Source organism: Lampetra fluviatilis, chromosome 24 (assembly GCF_964198595.1).
Source record: "Lampetra fluviatilis chromosome 24, kcLamFluv1.1, whole genome shotgun sequence".
Classification (NCBI taxonomy): Eukaryota; Metazoa; Chordata; class Hyperoartia; order Petromyzontiformes; family Petromyzontidae; genus Lampetra; species Lampetra fluviatilis.
Genome location: NC_136298.1, coordinates 5,318,387 through 5,333,710, shown reverse-complemented (window position 1 = coordinate 5,333,710; position 15,324 = coordinate 5,318,387). Strand labels below are relative to the sequence as shown.

General features: G+C 51.3%; 1 protein-coding gene across 8 annotated transcripts in view; it reads left to right on the top strand.

Annotated features, from left to right (window-relative positions):
* Positions 1-5,012: 5,012 nt before the first annotated feature.
* Positions 5,013-15,324, top strand: part of LOC144941091 (nuclear factor 1 A-type-like) — a 384,067-nt gene continuing 373,755 nt past the window's right edge. For 4 of the 8 annotated variants that reach the window (XM_078867561.1, XM_078867558.1, XM_078867566.1 and 1 more), the window contains exon 1: positions 6,073-6,251. In XM_078867561.1, coding sequence (XP_078723687.1) covers positions 6,141-6,251 — 111 coding nt within the window. In that variant the 5' untranslated portion in view covers positions 6,073-6,140. Of the gene's footprint in view, positions 5,073-6,071; positions 6,252-15,324 lie in introns of those variants that run through there. The other 4 variants (XM_078867556.1, XM_078867559.1, XM_078867557.1 and 1 more) reach the window with 2 other exon arrangements.

The following is a 15,324-nucleotide window of genomic DNA, read 5'->3' as shown; positions in this document are numbered from 1 at the left end:
CGTGTGAGTGTGTTGTTGTGACCTGCAGTGTGGTGAGCGAGTGGGTGAGTGATTTGGTGAGCGAGTGGGTGAGTGACTGGGTGAGTGGGTGGGTGAGTAGTTGGGTGAGTGGATGGGTGAGTAGGCGCGGGAGTGAGCTATTGTGACCTGCAGTATTGTGGCCGAGCACGGTACGAATGAGACGAGAGAGTGAGGCTGGTTGACCAGATCGTCAACGCTGCTGGGTGAGACAACGGGTGAAGTTCATGGGAACATCAGCCACGGTGGTGGGGATAGAAGAGTGAATGCCGGCGAACAATTTATTCGGGTGAATGGATGAGTGCTGGATCGGCGGTTCAATTCTATCCGGCATAAAATTTGCATCCGCGCGCGTTCAGCAGCAATCAGAGAGAGAGAGAGTGGCACGTCCCAGCAACTCACACGCGAATCCTTCTCGGGCAGAGCTGTGAGTCAATCGGTTCTCGCTCCTCGTGGGACACCACGAAGGTGGCTCGCAGCGACGTTCGTCTGTCGGGGCCTCTGGACGAGGAAGCACTTTGGGTGGGTGACAGATCCAGTCGAATGATGAAGCAAAGACGTGTGTCCCCTACAAGACGTGTGTCCCCTACAAGACGTGTCCCCTATAAGACGTGTCACCCACAAGACGTGTCACCCACAAGACGTGTCACCTACAAGACGTGTCACCCACAAGACGTGTCACCACAAGACGTGTCACCCACAAGACGTGTCACCCACAAGACGTGTTACCCACAAGACGCGTCACCACAAAACGTGTCACAAGACGTTTCACCCACAAGATGTGTCACCCACAAGACGTGTCACCCACAAGACGTGTCACCCACAAGACGTGTCACTACGTGTCACCCACAAGACGTGTCACCCACAAGACGTGTCACCACAAGACGAGTCACCACAAGACGTGTCACCCACAAGACGTGTCACCACAAGACGTGTGTCACCCACAAGACGTGTCACCCACAAGACGTGTGTCACCCACAAGACGTGTCACCACAAGACGTGTCACCCACAAGACGTGTCACCCACAAGACGAGTCACCCACAAGACGTGTCACCACAAGGCGTGTCACCACAAGACGTGTCACCCACAAGACGAGTCACCCACAAGACGAGTCACCCACAAGACGTGTCACCACAAGACGAGTCACCACAAGACGTGTCACCCACAAGACGAGTCACCCACAAGACGAGTCACCCACAAGACGTGTCACCCACAAGACGTGTCACCCACAAGACGCGTCACCACAAAACGTGTCACAAGACGTTTCACCCACAAGATGTGTCACCCACAAGACGTGTCACTACGTGTCACCCACAAGACGAGTCACCCACAAGACGAGTCACCCACAAGACGTGTCACCACAAGACGAGTCACTACAAGACGTGTCACCCACAAGACGTGTCACCCACAAGACGTGTCACCCACAAGACGCGTCACCACAAAACGTGTCACAAGACGTTTCACCCACAAGATGTGTCACCCACAAGACGTGTCACTACGTGTCACCCACAAGACGTGTCACCCACAAGACGTGTCACTACGTGTCACCCACAAGACGTGTCACCACAAGACGTGTCACCCACAAGACGTGTCACCACAAGACGAGTCACCCACAAGACGAGTCACTACAAGACGTGTCACCCACAAGACGTGTCACCCACAAGACGTGTCAACCACAAGACGAGTCACTACAAGACGTGTCACCCACAAGACGTGTCACCCACAAGACGTGTCACCACAAGACGTGTCACCCACAAGACGAGTCACTACAAGACGTGTCACCCACAAGACGTGTCACCCACAAGACGTGTCACCCACAAGACGCGTCACCACAAAACGTGTCACAAGACGTTTCACCCACAAGATGTGTCACCCACAAGACGTGTCACTACGTGTCACCCACAAGACGTGTCACCCACAAGACGTGTCACTACGTGTCACCCACAAGACGTGTCACCACAAGACGTGTCACCCACAAGACGTGTCACCACTAGACGAGTCACCCACAAGACGTGTCACCCACAAGACGTGTCACCCACAAGACGAGTCACTACAAGACGTGTCACCCACAAGACGTGTCACCCACAAGACGTGTCACCCACAAGACGTGTCACCCACAAGACGTGTCACCCACAAGACGTGTGTCCCCCACACGGTTCGAGTCTTGATGAGACATCTCGTGTACGTGGCGTTGGGCTTTTAGGGTTTCGTGTACGAGTGGTGTAAGCATAGTTTGTGTGTGTACGTGTGTGTTTGTGTCTGTGAGTGTGTGTACGTGTGTGTGTGTGTACGTCTGTGTGTGTACGTGTGTGTGTTACACGTGTGTGTGTACGTGTGTACGTGTGTGTGTGTGTACGTGTGTGTTTGTGTGGGTGTGCACGTGTGTGTATCTGTGTGTGTACGTGTGTGTGTGTACGTGTGCACGTGTGTGTGCGTACGTGTGTGTGTGTGTGTACGTGCATGTGTGTACGTGTGTGTGTATCTGTGTGTACGTGTGTGTACGTGTGTGGGTGCACGTGTGTGTGTGTACGTGCGTGTGTGTACGTGTGTGTGTGTCCGTGTGTGTGTGTGTGTGTGTCCGTGTGTGTGTGTACGTGTGTGTGTGTGTGTGTACGTGTGTGTGTGTGTACGCATGTGTGTACGTGTGTGTGTATCTGTGTGTGTACGTGTGTGTACGTGTGTGGGTGTACGTGTGTGTGTGTGTGTGTACGTGTGTGTGTGTCCGTGTGTGTGTGTACGTATGTGTGTGTACGTGTGTGTGTGTGTGTGCCTGTGGGGAGCGGTAGTGTAGCGGTTAGCGCGCTGCGCTATGAACCTAGCGACCCGGGTTCGATTCCCGCTCACGGCCAACACCAGTGACGATTATCTGAACCGGTCCTGGGCCTCCCCTAGGTCGACTCAGCCTGAAATGAGTACCTGGTGTGGTGTGTAAACATCGCCACTGGGGAGACAAAGGCGGTCGGGCGTGGTGCTGGCCACCCACCCCCCCGTGTACCGTTGCGGCCTTCATAGGTGCTCGCTAACAGCACTTGCCCCTACAGTCTGTTAAGGCTATATGGGGGATCTTTGTGTGTGCCTGTGGAGAGTAGTGGCGCAGCGGATATCGCGCTGCCCTTCAAACCCGGCGACCCGGGTTCGAGTCCCGCTCACGGCCAACGCCAGTGACGATTATCTGAACCGGTCCTTCCCTAGGTCGACTCAGCTTCAAATTAGTACCTGGTGCCGTGTGTAAACATCTGGGGGAGACAAAGGCGGTCGGGCGTGGTGTTGGCCACCCACCCCCTCGTGTGCCGTGCCGGCCTTCATAGGTGCTCGCTAACAGCACTTGCCCCAACAGTTTGTTGAGGCTATACGGGTGATCGTTGCCTTTGTGTTTGTGAGTGCGTAGTCTGCAAGACTTCTTGTGCTGTGGATGGAGACTTGAGGAATATTTGAGGAGCCATGATCCATGGATTTAAAAAATTCTCCTTTCTCCGGACAAAAGTCAGGGAATTACTCGAACCACATTTTTCGTCCTCAAATCTCGTGACGAATTGGCGACTGATTTTGTTCGCTGCTCCTCTAAACGTTGCTTAACGTAAAATCTTAATAACAGTTCATTAACGGATTTAACGCGGGTTCATTTTTCTCTCTTGTTGTTGGTGCAGACATGCAGAGCGGACACGTGGTTCAAGTGAGTGGTTCGAGCACCGAGGCACCAGCCGTAGAAAATCCTCGGTTTTGAAGTCATTCTTCAGCTGCCAGGAGCTCACGTCTCGTGAGTTGATGCTGTCAGCCTTGGTCACACACAAAAAATCATAGGCAATTTAGCTTTTTTTTTCCACTAATCTGGCTAAATTCCGACTATTTAAAAATAAATAAATAAATCCGTTTCACCGTTGTAGCTAGGCGCGCATGAAAATGTGCTCTCTGTTACGCAGTCCCTTGAAGCAAGCTCAGAATTAGTTCTGTCATATTTACTTCCGATGGCCATTTTTTTACATGCGAGCCGCTGCATCCCTCTGCAAGTGATCCAAATGGATGCCCTCTGTCTCACGACGCAACGCCGAGAGCGCAGTGGAAATAAAATTTGAAAAACGAAAAAAATGAACGTATGAAATATATATAGTTTTAGATATTTATTTGTTTAATCTAGACCCGCGCGGGCGCGTGCGCGTGTCCGCGTGTTCTACGCGCGTGCGGTTTCTTTTTTTCCTAAAGGTTAACACTATCCAGGTTGCAGCCACTGAAATACAGACTGCAGTCATTTCAGAAATTGCACCCAAATTTAGAGGTTCCTTGTATTTAAATAGTGAATGCCTTCATCATTTCCTCTGCCCTCCTTTGTCGCCGACCCTCCTACTTTCTAAGCAGTTCCAGGTGCGCGCGTCTGCTTCGTCCGTGGCCCCTATCGTCGTGCCTGCAAGTTCGCTCGTCTCCGTCACGCTCACTGCGCGCTCACGCACCACCCTCCGTAGTGCTCCTCCGTCTGTCCGACCGCTCCTCTCACTTCATCTTCCTCTCGTTGAGATTCCCCCCCCCCCCACACACACACACCCCCCCCGCCTCCCTGGTCCTGTCTGTCATCCGTCTAATTTCACCCGTTCGTGTCAACCCTGCCCAACTCACGCAACCTGAACATTTGGTGAAGTACGGAGAGGAAGGGGGGGGTGGGAGGGTGCGGATAGAGGTGGGGGCTGGGGGGTGTGGGCGGTGAGGAAAGTTCAAAGTTCACGTGACAAGCGTTCCTGTCAATTTCACTGTTCCCAATTTAGATGTCCTCCTTTGTGTGTGTGTGTATATAAGCAAAAAAAAATCACGCATTTTTTTTCCTGCTCTTCAGCGGCGGTGGAACAAATTGCACTTTCTCGCATCTCTCCGCCCTCCCGCCACCGTATGCCGGAGCTTTTTGAAATCCTCGCGACGAGACGGCAAAACCCAAACCTCTCTCGGTACTTTTGGCCGCTCGACTGCTCGCGGCCGTCTATATTATTATTAGTAGTATTATTTTTGCACGCCCTGTCTCTTCGATTGAGTTGTCCACACTCCACCCACAATCCCCCGCGATTCGGTTGGTGCGTGCCTTGTTCGTGCGTTCGCGCGCGCGCTCGTGCGTGTTGCGTGGTACGCGCGCGCGCTCGTGCGTGTTGCGTGGTACGCGCGCGAGGTCGTGTGTGTTGCGTGGTACGCGCGCGGGCTCGTGTGCTTTGTGTGGTACGCGCGCGGGCTCGTGTGTGTTGTGTGGTACGCGCGCGGGCTCGTGTGCTTTGTGTGGTACGCGCGCGGGCTCGTGTGTGTTGCGTGGTACGCGCGCGGGCTCGTGTGCTTTGTGTGGTACGCGCGCGGGCTTGTGTGCTTTGTGTGGTACGCGCGCGGGCTTGTGTGTGTTGCGTGGTACGCGCGCGGGCTCGTGTGCTTTGTGTGGTACGCGCGCGGGCTCGTGTGTGTTGCGTGGTACGCGCGCGGGCTCGTGTGCTTTGTGTGGTACGCGCGCGGGCTCGTGTGTGTTGCGTGGTACGCGCGCGGGCTCGTGTGTTTTGTGTGGTACGCGCGCGGGCTCGTGTGTGTTGTGTGGTACGCGCGCGGGCTCGTGTGTGTTGCGTGGTACGCGCGCGGGCTCGTGTGCTTTGTGTGGTACGCGCGCGGGCTCGTGTGTGTTGCGTGGTACGCGCGCGGGCTCGTGTGTTTTGTGTGGTACGCGCGCGGGCTCGTGTGTGTTGTGTGGTACGCGCGCGGGCTTGTGTGTGTTGCGTGGTACGCGCGCGTGCTCGTGTGTTTTGCGTGGTACGCGCGCGTGCTTGTGTGTGTTGTGTGGTACGCGCGCGCGGGGACCCGTGCCAAGTGGTCCACGCTCTGGCAACGGCGCGGAGTATCCGCAGACACGCGGCGCAGATGGGGTTTTCGCGCGTACGCTGATTAGGCACTCGTTCGCTCATCCACTCGTCTTCCGTGCACTCCCCAACGAGCGTGCACTCCACTTCCCTGTCTCTCTCTCTCTCCCCCTCTCTCTTTCTCTTCTCACTCTCTCTCTCTCTTACACACGCTCTCTCTCCCTCTCTCTCGTTCGCTCCCCCCCCCCCCACTCTTTCCTCGCATCCCTCTCCTCCTGCCCGCTCACCGACAACCGTTCACTCGCTCGTCCCATGAAGGCTGCGACAGGGGAGGCTGCTGCTGTTGCCATGACTGGAAAACCTGCGGACGGGTCGGTGAAATGGCAGCTCTGCTACGACATCACGGCCCGGACCTGGTGGATGGTGAGTTCCCCCACTCGTCCCCCCTCCTCCCCTTCCCCCCCCCCACACACACACACACCCCTGCCCCCACTGCCCCCCACCCCCCCCCCAGTATGGGTGCATGATTCTCGCTATATTTATTTAAATGTTTAGCACTTGCCGAAAATGTTCAATTTAATTCATCATTTGCCCATTGCACATTGACAAAAGTTCGCGTCAATTGGATTTTGTTGTGGAGTGTCGTATTCCCGTAGCTCCGTTGAGTGGAAAGTTTTTTTGTTCGTTCAAGTTTTTTGCGAAGGTTTTTGCATGCGCCAATTTTTATGTGATTTCAGTTTCTCATGCGTATACGTGTATGTGCGTTGATATCGAGAGCGGTTTGTAAATGAGCTTTCATTGTTTTCTTCAAAGTTATCCGGACGTTCACGGTGATTGCAAACGAAGTGGTGAAATAAATCAATGAGTTGACAAAGTTGTGAGTAGATAGCGGGCTCAATGCTAATATAGTTTCAGCCGGTTAATTGTAAAATAATGATCAGATTCATAATTTACTTATTCGTCCAGGAAAGTCACACTGAGACTAAGGACTCGTTTCGATTTAAAGCTTTCGTGACTGCAGGGATTCACCTTCTTGGTTCTTTCGGTAAAGTCACGTAGAAGAGAAATAATAAAAGAATAAAAATAAAACATAATAAAATTAAAATTAAAAAAAATATTTTCTTTTGTTTTATTTGTGTTACTTTATTATTTCCCTTCTACGTGACTTTATCGAAAGAACCAAGAAGATAAGGACTCGTTTTCAGGTGGGTCCTGCTGTGACATTGGCTTTTTACTTCAAGGTTATTTCCATCATTTAAAGATGTGCGCCGCCGTCGCCCAACTTCGTAGCGACAAAGAAAAGGCCACGCGACAAAAACTTTCTTCTTGATTTCAAACGAAAACTTCGGGAAAAGTTTGTAGTAAAATAAAAATAAAATCAATCCATTGCCATTATCTCCAACGGCCAGTGAAGTTGCGCCTTCCTTTCAATTTTGTAATCCATCTCTGGCTCGCTTTTCACGTGATCGAACAACAGGCGAAATCTGACTCTCTTATCTCATCTTCGGGGGGGGGGCACTCTCTGGCAGATGACATTATAATTCTTGTCCTCGCTATTCGTCTTCTCGTGTCAAGTTTATACCGGTTGTGACTGTGTGGTCAGCCAAAGTGAAACTGTATGAGCGGGGGGTTGAGACCACCCCTATCGGCTTTTAAGGCCACTCAGGTTAACTTAACGGAGGATGTAAATAAATAAATAAATACCCTTAATTCCAGACCAATGCCGAACTACTATGAATTCAGACCTCGGCGTGGCATTTTGTTTTTAACGAGCGATGAGGGGCAACACGCGTAAAAAAATACGAACGCGTCCGCCAATTTTTTTTATTATTTACTAACCACCCCCCCCCCCCCCCCCCACGTAAACCTTCGCTCGAGAGGAGCACAACGGCGAGTTCGTTTGGAAGACATCGCAAAGTTCGCCCGCTCGACGGCGAAACCGTTCGGGTCGCCGCTGCGAGCCACCGCCACCGCGTGTTCCCCTCGACGCGCCGGCCAAGTCAAAGCAATTTTCGCTCGCTAATGGCTTCTGCGGCTGAGCTTCATTGTTTCTCGCACCAAAACTGGGGGCGGCGCGGGTGTTTGTCGGCGGGGTGGGGGGGGTGAAGAGTGGGGGGGGTAGGGGACCGTCGTTAGGTTCGTCGAGCAGATTAGTTAATTACGGTGGCCCCCACCAACCCCCCTCCTCTCCCCCCCATAGCCTTGACGCACTGTCACATCGTCAGACCAAAATAACATCGCATCGCCCCCCCCGCCCCCCCCCCCCACGAAACCTACATTTGAAGTGTGCGACAACGTGGTGATTCAATTAACACGAGCGGCAAACATAGCTGACAAATAAATAAATAAATAAGTGGACGGCAATGACTTTTTTTGTCGATGCTAACAACAGCAACAATAAAAAATAACACGCAGAATAACAAGGCGCGCCTTTAATTCAACCTCGGGTGTGATGCCCTCCTCTGCAAAGTTTGACGCACGGTCCGGGCGACACCTGACCGCGCGTGTCCTCTTACCCGCACCGCCACCACCGCACGAAGCCATCGCCGTCGGGTAGCGGCGATGGAGGCACCCCCCCCCCCCCCCCCCCCGAGAGAGAAAAAACCCCGAAGTTTTGGCGCCCGGGTGACGGCTCGGTAGGTCACAACCGCGCGACACGGGCTCGGGAGGTTTTCTGCTGCTCGCGCGGTACGCAGCTCCTCTCTCTCTCTGCCCTCTCTCTCCTCTCTCTTATTTTTACGATCAGTGGAAACAAGAAGATGCTCGGTGTAGTCGGCACTTTGCTTCGTTCATCATTTCGTAATGATTTTTTTTACTTAGCTTTATGTAAAACCCCCACCTCTCGCTCACTCTCTCGCTCACTCTCTCGCTCACTCTCTCGCTCACTCTCTCGCTCACTCTCTCGCTCACTCTCTCGGTCACTCTCTCGGTCACTCTCTCGCTCACTCTCTCGGTCACTCCCTCGCTCACTCTCTCGCTCACTTTGTCGCTCACTTTCTCGCTCACTTTCTCGGTCACTCTCTCGCTCACTCTCTCGCTCACTTTGTCGCTCACTTTCTCAGTCACTCGCTCACTCTCTCGGTCACTCTCTCGCTCACTCTCTCGCTCACTCTCTCGCTCACTCTCTCAGTCACTCGCTCACTCTCTCGGTCACTCTCTCGGTCACTCCCTCGCTCACTCTCTCGCTCACTCTCTCAGTCACTCGCTCACTCTCTCGGTCACTCTCTCGCTCACTCTCTCGCTCACTCTCTCGGTCACTCTCTCACTCACTCTCTCGGTCACTCCCTCGCTCACTCTCTCGCTCACTCTCTCAGTCACTCGCTCACTCTCTCGCTCACTCTCTCGCTCACTCTCTCGGTCACTCTCTCGCTCACTCTCTCGCTCACTCTCTCGGTCACTCTCTCACTCACTCTCTCGGTCACTCCCTCGCTCACTCTCTCGCTCACTCTCTCAGTCACTCGCTCACTCTCTCGCTCACTCTCTCGCTCACTCTCTCAGTCACTCGCTCACTCTCTCGCTCACTTTCTCGCTCACTCTCTCAGTCACTCGCTCACTCTCTCACTCACTCTCTCGGTCACTCTCTCGCTCACTCTCTCGCTCACTCTCTCCTCTCTCTCTCCCCTCTCTCTCTCGGCGCTGTTCATGCCGAACGGCGCGCGGCATCGACCCGGGAACGCGCCACGCCTCTGAGCGCCGTCGCTTTGACCGCAAGCTGGTCGTTTTACGGCGCTGAATGAGACGCTGTCTTTCTGAATGAGACGCTGTCTTTCCGACAGACCTGTTCTTCACCTGAGGACGGCTGCTTGCGTTGTGGCCGAAACGTCGTGAGAATTATTTTATTATGTTTTATTTTTATTATTTTATTATTTCCCTTCTACGTGACTTTACCGAAAGAACCAAGGATATATTTCACCTCCAGCACGTAACGTCTCTTTGGCGCGGGTGTCCAGGGCCTGTCGAGCGACGGCTCACGCGCCGCGAGCAGAAACGACGTGAAATATCTGCTCCTCCAGCCTCCCTCCCTCTCTCTCTGTCTCTCTGTCTCTCTGTCTCTCCCTGTCTCTCTGTCCGTGCCAATGGAATCCTCAATCGGCGCGATCGGCGTTTACGTCGCCAACGTTTCATGGAGAGAAGTCGCCGGGGACTCATCGAAGATGCGTTGTGGGTGTCTCTTAGACGTCGGGGGAGCAGTGGGTGGGGAGCAGCAGAGGCTTCAACACATCTACGTTGATGGGGTGTTTTTTGGAAATATCAAACACAAAATATTGTTGGGGGGCGGGGGGGTCTCTTAGCCACATATTTTAACAAAAAATGGGGGGTTGTCTGTTCACTTACCATTTGAGTCGCGCAAACAGAAACCCCGCCGCGCTGACGATGACCGACAGACCCTCCCGACTAAGACGCTCAACTGTCGACTTTCCTCAGGAGGGAACGTCTCCTGTTATGTTTCAGTGATGTCAACGCATCATCTCTGTTGCCATGATTTAGTTTATTCCCCCCCCGCCCGCCCCACCGCTTACTCCCTCCAGCTCGATTAAAAATCGCTTTTTGCAATCGCAGTTCCGTTTCAAACTTCGTCGATTTTGCGCGGGGAAACCGTTCACCGAGTAATGCGGCGGCGGCGAGCTGCAGAGAGCGCCGAGCGAGATTTCTGCCGGGGTTGTCACCGGCACCAACGAGGCAGTCGGGACAGAGAAGATGATTATTCTCCTACCTCCGTCCTCTTCTTCACTCTTCCGTTAAGGCTCATGCAGATCGCAAAGCAACAACGACAATTTCACATTCAGGTTGAGGTCAAGCCCGGATTAAGCGGAGTGCTTCATCGCCGTGATGTCTCCGTCGTATCTGTGGATCGCGCATTGCGTCGTTGTACGTTGTCCGCTCTGTTGCGGATGACCACAGTCGCTCACTGCTGCAGAGTTTTTAATTTTCCATTTGCGAAGCAGGTATCAGCATCTGTCACGGTTTGTGCGGGAGTCAGTTTCGGGTGGACCATGAGCTTCGTGTGAGCTCAAACCCAGGGAGAGATCTCATGCGTGATGGGACATTAATAATAGTCATTGTCGAATTGCAGCTTCCATGAACTTACACAAATCACAACTCCGATTAGTACGGTTGGCTACGTACGGCGCGATGGAAGTTGAACATAAATACAATTATTATCATCATCATAATAATAATTATAAATACTGTGACTGAGAGGAAAGAAAGATCTTGACGTTTTAGTCAACGGGCCTCATTCAGGAAACACAGAAGTGTACGAAGAGAGAGTCATGGTGGGACATGCCCTACTCCCCAACAACACAAGGCGCACAGACAGAAACACAGTACCGTCGTGATAGCCGGCGTGCTATGAGAATGGCGCGCACACCGCACGCATTTACTCACTTGAAACTGCCTGTGAGAAGCTCAATATTTTTTTACAACTTGGCTAAAACGTCCACAGTTTCCTTTCCACTTAGTTGCAGTCTTAAACACCGGGTGCTTGATTTTATTTGCTTGTCTGGTTGTATTTAGGTTTTTTTTAAACGACCCAGCTAATTTAAGAATCGAACCATCAATGGCCACACCTTGTGGGCAGTGGTGTGCAAACTAAACACAACAATAGCTCTTGTCAATGACACTCTGTCCGCACGGAGAGGGAACCATATAACGTGCAATGTGTCGGGAAACATGTTCATGTGTGAGTGCTTGCGTGCGTGCGTGTGTGTCAGTGTGTGTGTGTGTGTCAGTGTGTGCGTGTGTGTGTGCGGTAGTGTAGTAGCGGTCAGCGCGCTGCGCTACGAACCCGGCGACCCGAGTTAGATTCCCGCTCACGGCCAACACCAGTGACGATTATCGGAACCCGTCCTGGGCTTCCCCTAGGTCGACTCAGCCTCAAATGAGTACCTGGTGCGGTGTGTAAACATCGCTACTGGTGAGACAAAGGCGGCCGGGCGTGGTGCTGGCCACCCACCCCCTCGTGTACCGTTCCGGCCTTCATAGGCGCTTGCTAACAGCACTTGCCCCTACAGTCTGTTACAGGCTATACGGGGGATCTTTGTCTTTGTATATATACAATACTTTTTTTGTCTAGTTTAACTGTAGAGATTTCAATGCCCTCAGATGCAATTTCAAATGTGTGGGTAACTCGCGGTTGTGTTCAATAAATAGTTATGTTCAAGATATAATTATATGTTTTTATAATACAGAATTATGCTTTTCGCATCGACTTCATTGGTAGCTTTTCTACGTCCCAAAACTCTTCGTGAGCGTTTTTTTAATCTTTCGTCTTCAAACATTTGACAATCCACATCACACCGTAATGATATTAACAGTTTTATTCTCGTTGTAACGTTCAATAATTATCAATCTCACCACTTACAGCTGTGCCAGAATTGTGTCGGATGTCACATCCATATTTTAAAAAAGATGTGTCACTTAAATTAACATGTAACAACAGACAAATTGAATTGCTCTTGTGTGGCCTTTCGCAAATGTGCGGAAGACGTTCCGATACGGCGCAGATTCTCCGATGATTTCGAACGCGCTGATATTGTGCAATGCTGCTCGTCGTAGCACGCAACGTGTTAACACTCAATATCACAACTGTCATCGCCCTAGTGATCATGACCACCTTATCGTTGTTGTTATTATTTTCATCATCATAATAACAAACAAAAATGCACCGCCTGTTTTTTTTTATTTGATACCAATGCACATGTACAAAGACAAAGATCCTCCCCGTATAGCCTGAACAGACTGTTGGGGCAAGTGCTGTTAGCGAGCAGCACCTATGAAGGCCGTGTACAGGCACCTCTTGACAGACGCGATAAGATGCGTTCCTGGAAAAGAGCGCGTATCTCAAGATCGCGTTCATCAAAGGGCAATTTTCTAATGAGAAAGAACGGTTAAGTGGGGTGTTAGGCGATTTCACTCACACTCGCAGACACAATCGCCGATATTATCCGCGCCTATATCAATACGATACCACGTACACGCGCAATATGATACGAGAGACGCGAGACGAAGGGAAGAGTGCCTGTGTACACGCGGCGAGATGCTGTAGAATGTAGCACACTCATTATTGTACCGCACTGGCTGCTGGGAAATGCATTGAGTCGCGGTGCCAGGCTCAGGTGGGGTATTTAAAATTGCCTCGCGAATGTCAATAAAATTGTCTAAATACAAAACGCGCGTTATTCCAAAATAGCGTACAATAAAAGCGCGTGAACCGAGGATTGCCGGCATTAGAACCAATGCGCGTGTTGTCATTCTCATCATCATTATGCAAAACTGCCATTGACACAAAAAAATGCTCCCAACGCATTGTAGATTGAGCGGTTTAACAGCTTGGCTTAATTTCATGACGTTGTTTGTTGCTTGGTTTCGTGCAGAAAGGTGACGGTGACTTCACCCAAACACCTGTGCTGCATGTGTCTATGACCAGTGTACCATGGTGATCGTGGTCATCAAGGCAACGTAGAGTGCTCAAATGCCGAGAGCAACAACGACACTTTCACATTAATCTGGGGGTCAAGCCCAGATAACCGCGGCAGCAGTTAAGCGGAGTGCACCATCATTGCCGTGACGTCTCCTTCGTATTTGTGGACCGGGCATTGCGCCGTTGTACGTTGTACGGTCCCAACCCTTCTGGACTCGCCTACGATGTGTCAACGCTTCAAAGAATGCTCGCGGACCACAATGCACCAATAAGGTTCAAAGGTCGAGCGACCACTTCGCACGGTCCGCCGGTGGTCGACAGCGGTCCACTGACCACAACGTTGGGACCCACGGGCCCGGCAGATTGAACGTCACTACGTTAAGTAATGAATTAACCGACAACAAATTTTGATGTAAAGTTTTCGTGACTGCAGGGATTCATATTCTTGGTTCTTTCGGTAAAGTCACGTAGAAGGGAAATAATAAAATAATAAAAATATTGAACAATAAAAATTCTCACGACGTTTCTCGACTGCAAGTGGCAGCAAGAAAATGTTCTTGCTGTGGATTTCACACCTGATGACGATTGCTTGTGTTGCAGTCGAAACGTCGTGATAATTTGTATTGTTTTATATTTTTATTATTTCCCTTCTACGTGACTTTACCGAAAGAACCAAGAATATAACCTTCGATTTAAAGCTTTCGTGACTGCAGGGATTCATCTTCTTGGTTCTTTCGGTAAAATCACGTAGAAGGGAAGTAATAAAATAATAAAAATAAAACATAATAAAATAATATAATATAATAAAATAATATTATATAATAATATAATATAAAAATATAATACATTTTTTTTTATTCCCTTCTACGTGACTTTGCCGAAAGAACCAAGAAAAAGAATATAACCGACAACAGTAATTAAACTAACATTGGAGAGTGCATTAAAATTGTGTGGAGGGGGGGAGGGGTAGGTTTTAAAACGCCAACGTCACTAGTGTATACCGGTTCGTACTTATTATTACTGTGATTTATACTTGTGCTGATATTTCCTTGCTGAAAAGGGGCACTGCATAGTACAGCCCTTGCTTGTAAATGAGATGTGTTGTACCGTGGCACAAACGTTGGCTTCACTTCTCACTGAATATATTTCGGGTCTCTGGTGGGCTGCACTCGGGTAATACATTTTCTATCACGTATGATACCGCACAATACCATTCGCACGGTTGGCTCCGTACGATGAAAAAGAAGCTCAAAACATATACTTATATAGGTATAATACTGTGTACCACAACTGTGAGTCAGTGTACACTTGGAGCCTTTTCCATAGATCCACTGCTCGATGACGACCGTGGGGCTTTGTTTGACCAGACTTTATCGCGCGGGTCAGTGCGGGTCGTTGGCGACAGGCAGCACAGATGTTGGGGCACGCTGGAGTACAATTTGTGTATTTTTGCTGCACTGACATCTGATGACAACTGACAACTGTCAGTTCATATCCGAGGCGCGAGCACGTCCGCCCCATTGTTGGGTTGATGCGAGCGAGGTGGCGGTGCACGTGGGCGAAACGCGCGGCCGTCGTTGTGATCAACAACTGGGTGTTTGTTGCCTCTGTGACATGTCACTCCACGCCAGCGGTGGCCCACTGGCGTCTCCCGAAGCCGCCTCTCGGCGCTTCAATCCACCACACTCGGCTCTGCCGAAGGGGCGGAAACGTAGAGGACATTCCGTCACAGTAGCAAAGAATAATGAATGTGTCCCGTGCTGTGCCGATAACTGTCTTTATATATAGTTATGTATATACGCATGTATATGACACATTCCTGCGGAGGGAGCTGGTAGGAACGTTGGGTTGCTCGGTCAATGGCCAGGGTCAACGGCGGCGTGGTGTATTCCGCAAATATGCCCGACTGTGAGGGCGGGCACAAGCCGGCGTGAGTAGGTTAAACGTTGAGTTTTATAAGGGCACCACGGGGTGACCAGCCCCTCCCCACCCAGCCCCACCCCTCCCACCCCCCACCCAGCCCCCCCACCCAGCCCCTCCCCACCCAGCCCCTCCCCACCCTCCCTCCCCACC